Raw genomic sequence first — 10,637 nt, forward strand, 5'->3', positions numbered from 1 at the left:
CATATCTTTCAAGAGCACAGCTCTCTTTAACATGATAATTTCACAATTATTTGGGAAAATACAAATGGGCATACCTACCAGCTAATTCAACCAACCTCTTCTTCGAGTTTTTCTTACAATGAATCTATGCGTAATTAGTCTTGTTTATCACTGAACTACGCCTCACTGAGTTTTGTATCGGCTGTTAATGTAGTATTCTCCACAGTACCTGTGTTACATGCATAAAGAACTTGTCGGCAGTCGCAGGGTACAATTTCAACACACCAGGAACTATGTTGTACATATATACAAACCACAGACATGCACACCGTTGATATAATGTCCTTCTCAGCCAGGAGATTAAGATGCCACAGGAACGGTTTACAGGTTTTTAGAGTTTCTCTATCTAATGTTCCATAATGCAGATCCCCATCGGAGATGTTTCTTCCTTTTACTTTCTCATGTTCAAAGATAAATGGCAAGCTGTTTTTCTTCCTCGGATCATAACCCAGAGAACAGGTTGAGAGATGTTTAGTAATAAAGTAAAATGATGATTCAACCTTGATTATTTTTTTTTAATTAATCAAAGTACTGAAAGTACTGTAGGAGGCGTTAGTCAGATGTAAAAGGAGATATTTGAAATAAAGCAAGAATACAAATTAAACTGATATCAACATGACTAAACATTTCCACTTAAATGTGTCAAACCAACCGGACATAATGGTTTTCACAGTCCTGATGAATGTAATGGTTTAGACTGTTCCGATGTACATAATGGTTTTAACCATCTGAAAAGTTGCAAACCTACTTCTAAAAGAAGTTAAACATTTCTTATTTCAATCAAACCTTTACTTAAAAAGTCAAACATTTTAAATTTTTTCAAATCAACGTCTACTTAGGTACATGTCATTAACATTCATACTTTAAACCATCTTTTATACTTAAGTAGTTCAAAATTTGCATTTATGTGTTTAAAACAAACTTATATTTTATAGGCCTGGGTATTAGAAATGACGAAACAATAAGATATGCATTTCGATAAGTTAAGCAATACACGATATGTATTGAAAATACAGGGAGTGTCTGCTACTTTTTTGTTGAAAGTGTACAATGTCTTTCAATATCTTGTAAACAAAATTGTTTATTCCTTTCTATTTTGATCTTAGAATAATATCAAAATTAGATTGACAGCTTTTAAAAGTTATTACACTTTTTTTTAACAAAGACCTCATTTTTAAGGACAATTATTTCAAAATTAGATATCAATTCCATCTATTTTAATAGATCCAATGTCAATATTAACAATAAACTGTGATTTGTTGCTTTTTAATTTACCACCAAGATGTAGATGATAGCCTAGTAGCTATAGGTACTGTATATAAATATACAGCGTTTTACATGCAAAATATTGAAGAAAACTTTCATATTTGATATCAATTCAATACAATTGTATAAGTCCCTTGGGGTGGGGAAAGAACCCTGGGCCTATTTTTACATCAGGATTGTGTAAAAATGTCAATTTAGCGAAATTGACCTATTTTGGTCCCATCCTTCAGCCCCCGGGAGGTTAACCCCAACATTCGTACAATTTTGAATACCCACCCCATAACCATGCTACCATACAAATGTAGGTTTTATACCAAATTGTGCAATTAATCCATGAAATGAAATTGACTTTGGGTACAACCCCATAGGGATTGCTACCACACCAATGTGAGTTATATCCATAACTTAGTTTCAGAGAAACCAATTGACCCCTTTTGACCCTGCCCCCCGGGGGTCAACCCCACCATTTTTACAATTTTGAATCCCTACCCAAAAGGATGCTACCAGTCAAGTATGAGCTATATCGATTGCTTAGTTTCAAAGAAGAAGTTATTTATGTCAATTGAGCCAAATTGACCCCTTTTGAGCCAACAATTGAATTGCAGTTTAAGGATAATTTTTGATTTTGGCAAGAAAACATTCTTTAAAGGGCATGTCTGCATCATTTTTAATAATTTGCCTTTGAAACTTCGCACACACCTTCATAAGAGCCGGTTCTTTAAAATGTGAATGAAGGTCAAGGTCAGAGAGATAAACTCAATATTTGTAGCCAGTCACACATCTTACATGTATCCAGCCTTCGTGTGTATGTGCAGTTTTGGGTCATTTTTTAATTTTGGTAGGAATTTCTTTTTAAAAGTGCCATATCTGCGTCATTTTGATTATTTGACCTTGATGCATTGCACACACCTTTAAAAGGGCCGATTCTTTAAAATGTGACCCAAATTAATAATTTGAAAGAACTTTGAATTTTCTTGATCATTTGACCCCCATGACCTTGAATGAAGGTCAAGGTCAAATATAAGTATAACATTTGTAGCCAGCCATACGTTATCGATGCGCCAAACATCAAGCCTTCATGTGTATATTATAGATAAAAGAGCAGAAACCTTTATTCTGCAATTTTGGATTATTTTTTAATTTTGGCTGGAGAAAATAGCTTTATGATTCTTTTCCAAGTGCCTTATCTTTCTGCCATATTTTTATCTGATGACAATAAAATATGCACATTCTGTTTCAGTGGACTATGTTCTTTCATATGAAATGAAAAAAAATAATCAATATAAGATTTTTATTTTTGACATTCGAACCCATAACAAGTCGTTGGCCTTGACATTCTCTGACAATATGTCATTGAGAAAAGTTTGCCCTAACCACGTGCTAACCAATTTCCAATGAAAATGAAACAAATTATGCTAAAATATGTGTGATGAGTTTTCTATATAAACTATAGTAAAATGTATCCTCTCCCCAGGGAGAATGCGACACATAGGGGGCCATGAAATTAACAATTTTGATAAAACAGCTTAAGAACCTTTTGTACACCATTCTGCGATATCTTGGTCTTAAGAAGAAGACCGACGCATGACGACAGATCAAATTATAATGGTGTATATTATGAGCTGAATGTCAAAGGATTGTAAACTCTGTACAAATTGTATTATATTATCAGGCAGTCAGCCTAAATGTATGTTTCATTTCTACCATATTAGAAGTTTGATGCTTTGTACGATATATATATATACTTAATTTTTACACATACATTAAAGGAGTTAGCTACTTTCATAAATTAAGATGTTTTTTCTAGAGTTTACTAGGCCGGATGAAATATGATCATGAGCAATAAGTATGGTAAATATGAGATTTGATAAAATGCCTCTCGTAGTCAACCAATCATGATCACTCAACTTCTTTTTGTAGGAGTCAATATTATATGTAGGAGAATTAAACTCTCGCGATGTCTGTTGCACATAAGTACAAAGAAATACATTATCACTGAAGCCGAAAAAATTCACACTTAAGTAGCAATAACACATAATAGTCAAAAACCCAATATATGTGATCAGTGATAAGAAACAGTACTTATAAGCATTTTTGGCAATTTATCCTGAAACAGCTATAGCCTTCCATATTTGACATCCCACAGATTGTTGCTTGTATATATATATAGTTTTAAAGGTCAACATTGGAAAAAACCTAAATGGTTATACATGAATTCATAATGAATAGAAATATTTGACAAAAAAGTTTCATTTATTTTCACACTTTCTGGAGACCAATAAGGAGATTGATGATCATTTTAAGGGATTTGTTCGTGACATGAAAATCAAACATTTTTAATGAAATTTCAAAAGCAAATATAGATTTATTTTGAAAGTTATGAGGATATTGATATTTGAGAAAGTCTTATATTATATGGATTGTATATCGATTGCCAATAGATATACATGTATTTATCATTTTACATGAAAACAACAAAAAGTTATATTACATGAAAACAACAAAAAGTTGTACTAGTACGTTAAAATGCAATTGGTATACATTTTGTTAATCTACAATTACTTTGTATTGTTTAAATAGTCTATGTAATACAAACATTTCACAGCTTGGTGCATACAAATGTATATATATATATTACATGAAAACATTTGAAAAGGTTGCATTGAATCGTGAGCTGAATAATATATAAATAAGACAAGCTGGTTCAATAATAATTTAGCATTTTCATATATATTACGAGTGCGAGTAGCTACTGCAGTAAACCTTATCACAAAAATCCAGATTCTGTATATTGTCTCTGTCGGGGAAGGTACAGCACAAATGACCACCACGACAGATATGTGCCAGTTTTCTTAGTTTTGAAAAATAAACGATCGAATTCCATCACGCCATCACGTAGGTCTGCCGATTCATAGATTTGAAACACAGGGACTTCGATCAGTTATCGCAGTAATCCGAAAGGTTCTGGTGTTGATATTGCCTTAAAGCTGATTAAAGTCTGCATATAGTATATAGCAAGATCGTCAGAAAATTCGGACTATAGCAGTAGATATTGTGATTTTGTGGTCTGGCCAAACTTGAACAACTTATCGTAAACAGTTTCGTCCTAAATAAACAAACGCTTATTTCAGTGGGTCAACAAACAGATTTAAACTTTGTAAGCAACTTGCCTTTAATTCATAATGATAGATATTAATTTCTAGCGACAATCATCGCACTTTGATGCTTCGTGTGAAGCCCATGTCCACGTGCCTCCATTTTGACAGAGTGCTCGCTCACGTAAACAGACGAAACACGTGATCGCTAAATATCGGACCAAATCTCATAAAATCTCGTGAACAAACTACCAAGTTGTAAACAAAAGAAATGTTGTTAGCCAAAACCTGGAGGGTTTTATGAAAATCGGAAATTTGTTTGCGCTTGGGTTGTTACATTTTTTTGTATGCCGTCTTTATTCCTAGTAGTTAAACAAGTGTCCTCTGTAAGGTAACGTCAGAATATCGCAGTTATCTCCCTTCAATCAGTATTTTCGATATAGATTTGCAAAAATCGATGCAGGTGTAGATATTTACAAGACAATTTTCTTATTGTTTATTCAAAATAGTTCCTGAAATGTTCACAACATTATCAGCATAGTTAATACATTTCTGTGCACATCTACTTTGAATGACGGACTACAATGACGTGCCTCATACTTGGACTAATAAGCGAATCATTACCCCTAGTTACAGAAATTACCACCAGAGGTCTCAAATTCCGGGCTTCCGCCGAAGAGAAATTTATACTGAATATACCTTTTTTCATGTAATAGCACTTTATTTGTAGTCGTGATAGTTTTCATAAATGTATATATAGTTCAACTACATCATATATGAACCGAAAGAAACTACAAAATGAACTGTGAAAGGAAATATAACGAAAATGAAAGTGAGAGATTGTGACGTCACAACTCGTAGGTGATTGTAATATGGCAGGCGTAAACGCCTCCATAAAAAGAAAAAACAGTATAGAAAAAAATTGGCACAAAACTGTTTGTATAGGTAAATAGCTTTTTATATCATGGAAACTATAACTGGTCCTGATGGATCCAAAAGGTACAAGGGGCTACCTGTGGCAGGAACCCACACCCTAATCTAAAGTATCCATAGAAAACCAACATTGTTGGGCAGGTCCACCTCATACCATTCCATGTCTGATTGAGGAATTGAACCATTTTCTTTAAAACTTAACCTTATGTAATTAAAGCTGATAATTAATGGATATATCTGTTTTGTATCTCATAGAGAAAAAAAAAAGAAAATAAAGAAAAAAAATAATTATAAGCACCCAATAGTTTACCAAAATTTATTTTGGGATATCCTAACAACCCAAAAAAATATGATCTATTTAGGTTTGACATCAAAGGCGATATATTTATACAAATGAGTCTGTTTTCTGTTTGAGAATCACTTCTAAAGCACATCATTTGAAACTGATAATAGACTGCTGAGTGATACATTGAACAAGAAACTTGGCATGGAGATATTGACTCACAGACCCTATCTTTCATAGCTTAGAAATGGTTATGCTGCAATTAAGGTTGCTGCAATTTCGGCCTGCACTCATACAAATTGTTAATAGGTAATTCAGACACATTTAAACTATTCTATCATTATAGGGACATAACAGTTTTCATTCTAAACAGCTTCCCTGGTTTGTAAGAAGCTACTTCTCGGTTCTTCCCATTCTGTGTTCCATATCCACCATCTGTACAATGGTGACTCTATATATGTAAATCTCCACCTGTCTCTAACAAAATACAGTCCTGTCAGTCAGAAATGGAAAACAGCAATTTTGAACAAACGTAGCATTGTAATCACAGAGAAGTATTATAATTCCAAAAGTTTTCATTGGCTAATATTTTGGATTTGCGTTCCAATACAATGTTATCTAGTGTGATACCCACAGAGAACTTGTAGATTTGTCTATAATTTTATACTAGATACCTGTCTATAAAGGACACCTTTACACGGATACCTGTCTATAAAGGACACCTTTACACGGATACCTGTCTATAAAGGACACCTTTACACGGATACCTGTCTATAAAGGACACCTTTACACCAGATACCTGTCTATAAAGGACACCTTTACACTCGATACCTGTCTATAAAGGACACCTTTACACGGATACCTGTCTATAAAGGACACCTTTACACTCGATACCTGTCTATAAAGGACACCTTTACACGGATACCTGTCTATAAAGGACACCTTTACACCAGATACCTGTCTATAAAGGACACCTTTACACCAGATACCTGTCTATAAAGGACACCTTTACACTCGACACCTGTCTATAAAGGACACCTTTACACCCGATACCTGTCTATAAAGGACACCTTTGCACAGATACCTGTCTATAAAGGACAATTTTATACCAGATACCTGTCTATAAAGGACAATTTTATACCAGATACCTGTCTATAAAGGACACATTTACACCAGATACCTGTCTATAAAGGACAATTTTATACCAGATACCTGTCTATAAAGGACACATTTACACCAGATACCTGTCTATAAAGGACAATTTCACCAGATACCTGTCTATAACGGACAACTTTACACCCGATACTTGTCTATAAAGGACAAATTTTCCTGGTATTTGGCAACCATTTTTCTCACTATACTACAAGGAACACTGGCATCTCTTAACACTTCACCATGCTTAGTTGCAGTACCACTGACGACACACAGATGGACTATGTGCACATACAGTGACAAATGATTTGATTGGCTAACAAATTCAGTCTACAGATACGAGCTTGCTCACCAGCTGTTAACAATCTAGCAGTGAGCATAATCAAATTACGTCTCTTTAAAAAGACCCTCATAAAGTCTAGTAGTATTTTTTTTTATTAGTACCAGTACATTAATGAGTTCTGAGCCAGTAGTGGGTTTAATTGTTCGGATGTTTTTGGTCTAAACCATCTGAATACAGCATCCCCTAAGACTCATTCAGCTTGGTTGATGATACTGACATCTCGATCTTGTTAAAGAAACCAGATATGTACTAACTACCAGTAACAATGACATCTATAAGTAAAGAATTCAGGATTCACAACACAATTATCAACTCCCAGTTGAAACATATCAAAGAGTTCTCTTCCATTGGCTAAATTTGAATAAAAACCTGTACTGATTTCTAATGGCTCGACACTGACGCCAATAAAGGCATATAAGGCCATACCATAAAATTTCCGCGTTTTCCGTCAAATATTACCTGTATTCTATTTCTTTAAATTTCTCAAATTTTTTGTTTGTTTGTTGTTGTTTAAACATCCTATTAACAGCCAGGGTCATTTAAGGACGTGCCAGGTTTTGGAGGTGGAGGAAAGTTGGAGTACCCGGAGAAAAACCACCGGCCTACGGTCAGTACCTGGCAACTGTCCCACGTAGGTTTCGAACTCGCAACCCAGAGGTTGAGGGCTAGTGATAAAGTGTCGGGACACCTTAACCACTCGGCCACTGCGGCCCCTAATTTCTCAAATAAAACTCTAGCAAAACAGTATACCTGTATTTCACTTTTCTTTCAAATATTTGAGAAAAATATTTCATTTTTGGTCAATATTGATAAGGAATTGATGTAATTCTATGAAATAGTATCGGCAGCATCAGAAACACATATTTACAGTTGGCCTTCAAATTTGTTTCTCCATGTTACAGAAGTGGATAAAGGCCTAGGGCTAAAATCGAATTTCTACTTTACTTCGTCAGTTTGCATGGTTTAAACCTCAAAGCTATCTCAATATTAACTGCAATTTGCTGCAATAGATACGCATCATTAACTTTAGTACAGATCACAGATACATGTTAAAATAGGGCAGAGAACAACATCCTGTTGTAAATGTACTAGAAATTTAAGTGCTTAAAAGGTTGCCATGACGATGTGATGTCCTTGAATAATATATACCATATACAAGAATTAAGCAAAAAACTTTACCAGAAAGTTTGTAAGACTTTTCTATTAGAACGTGTAACAGGAGACATTCAGATGTTTTGGAGTTAATTTGGTTTGGTTTATTTTGTTCTACGTCCTATTAACAACCAGGGTCATTTAAGGACATGCCAAGTTTTGGAGGTGGAGGATTGAAGCCGTAGTACCCGGAGAAGAAGAATTCCACGGAAGTGGATGTGTCGCCTGCACAGCAAGCTAGGATTTGAATTTTAAAACAAGCAAGCACTTCCTATAAGAAAGCAATGCATCAAGTTTGAGTTTGATTGGCCCAATGGATCTCAAATTATCGCAAGCAAACCTATTTTCTATTTATAGTAGCAAGGACCTTTGACCTTTGAACCTGAAAAACAATCCCAAGCAAGCACTTTTGGTAAGGAAGCACTGTATGAAGTTTGAGTTTGATTGGCCAAAGGGAACTCGAGTTATTGCATGGAAACCAATTTTCTATTAATAATAAGTGACCTTGACCTTTGACCTTTGAACCTGAAAAGCAATCCCAAGCAAGCACTTTTGGTAAGGAAGCACTGTATGAAGTTTGAGTTTGATTGGCCAAAGGGAAATCAAGTTATTGTATGGAAACCATTATGCGAACGCCGCCGCCACCACCGCCGCCACCGCCGCTGACATAGTAATACCTATATAAACCACCGGCCTATAGGGTCAGTACCAGGCAATTGCCCCACATGGGTTTCAAATTCACGACCCAGAGGTAGAGTGCTAGTGTCGGACATCTTAACCACTCGGCCACCGTGGCCCCATAAGAGGCAAAATAAAGCTATATGTTGGTAAATTGACAATGTATGGCAGATAGCTGAATTCCTGTAACATTTCTTTTATAGAAAAGGGCTAAATCTGTCCCCTAAACCACTGTCTGGAAAATAAAATGCTGCCTGAAAAATGTTCAGATTGAAAGAGAAATGAGGCATGAAAAAATGAGGCATGGAGGAATGAGGCTCAGAGGAATGAGGCTTAGAGGAATGAGGCTTGGAGGAATGCGGCATAGAGGAATGGGGTATGGAGGAATGAGGTATGGAGGAATGAGGCTCAGAGGAATGAGGTATGGAGGAATGAGGCTTAGAGGAATGAGGTATGGAGGAATGAGGTATGGGGGAATGAGGTATGGGGAATGAGGTATGGGGGAATGAGGTATGGAGGAATGAGGTATGGGGGAATGAGGTATGGAGGAATGAGGTATGGGGGAATGAGGTATGGAGGAATGAGGTATGGGGGAATGAGGTATGGGGAATGAGGTATGGGGGAATGAGGTATGGGGGAATGAGGTATGGAGGAATGAGGTATGGAGGAATGAGGTATGGGGGAATGAGGCTTAGAGGAATGAGGTATGGGGGAATGAGGTATGGAGGAATGAGGTATGGGGGAATGAGGTATGGAGGAATGAGGTATGGGGGAATGAGGTATGGAGGAATGAGGTATGGGGGAATGAGGTATGGAGGAATGAGGTATGGGGGAATGAGGCTCAGAGGAATGAGGCTCAGAGGAATGAGGTACGGAGGAATGAGGCATGGAGGAATGAGGCTCAGAGGAATGAGGCTTAGAGGAATGAGGTACGGAGGAATGAGGCTCAGAGGAATGAGGTACGGAGGAATGAGGCATGGAGGAATGAGGCTCAGAGGAATGAGGCTCAGAGGAATGAGGTATGGAGGAATGAGGCTCAGAGGAATGAGGCTCAGAGGAATGAGGCTTAGAGGAATGAGGTATGGAGGAATGAGGTATGGGGGAATGAGGCTCAGAGGAATGAGGTATGGAGGAATGAGGCATGGAGGAATGAGGCTCAGAGGAATGAGGCTTAGAGGAATGAGGTACGGAGGAATGAGGCTCAGAGGAATGAGGTACGGAGGAATGAGGCATGGAGGAATGAGGCTCAGAGGAATGAGGCTCAGAGGAATGAGGCTTAGAGGAATGAGGTATGGAGGAATGAGGTATGGGGGAATGAGGCTCAGAGGGATGAGGCTCAGAGGGATGAGGTACGGAGGAATGAGGCATGGAGGAATGAGGCATGGAGGAATGAGGCTCCGGGGAATGAGGCTTGATTGTACATTGTATCTTTTAATCGTATTAAATCCACTGTGTGTTATAAGTTTCATGGCCAGATACTCCGATAGTCAATAAATTATTCATAATTATCGAAAGGTTTCGTCTCTAAACATGGCCACTGAAAATGTCAACACTTTGTTACAATGAATCCACAAAATCATCATCATAAAATCATTTATATGTCGAAAAACACTTCCAATTGGTTTCTCTTTTTCTGAACTGGATATTATTGAAATACGACCTGGATGTTCATTAGATGTATTCCTCAATGAGTGAT

At 36.6% G+C, this 10,637-nt stretch overlaps 1 protein-coding gene across 1 annotated transcript; it reads left to right on the top strand.

Moving 5' to 3' along the window:
- Positions 1-9,424: 9,424 nt before the first annotated feature.
- Positions 9,425-10,358, top strand: LOC117320540 (shematrin-like protein 2; the record flags this gene model as incomplete). Its single annotated transcript, XM_033875111.1, has 1 exon — positions 9,425-10,358. A coding segment is annotated over exon 1 (934 nt), but the record flags the coding sequence as incomplete, so codon positions are not given.
- Between the last annotated feature and the right edge of the window lie 279 nt (positions 10,359-10,637).

The sequence above is a fragment of the Pecten maximus genome, unplaced genomic scaffold (genome assembly GCF_902652985.1).
Source record: "Pecten maximus unplaced genomic scaffold, xPecMax1.1, whole genome shotgun sequence".
NCBI lineage: Eukaryota > Metazoa > Mollusca > Bivalvia > Pectinida > Pectinidae > Pecten > Pecten maximus.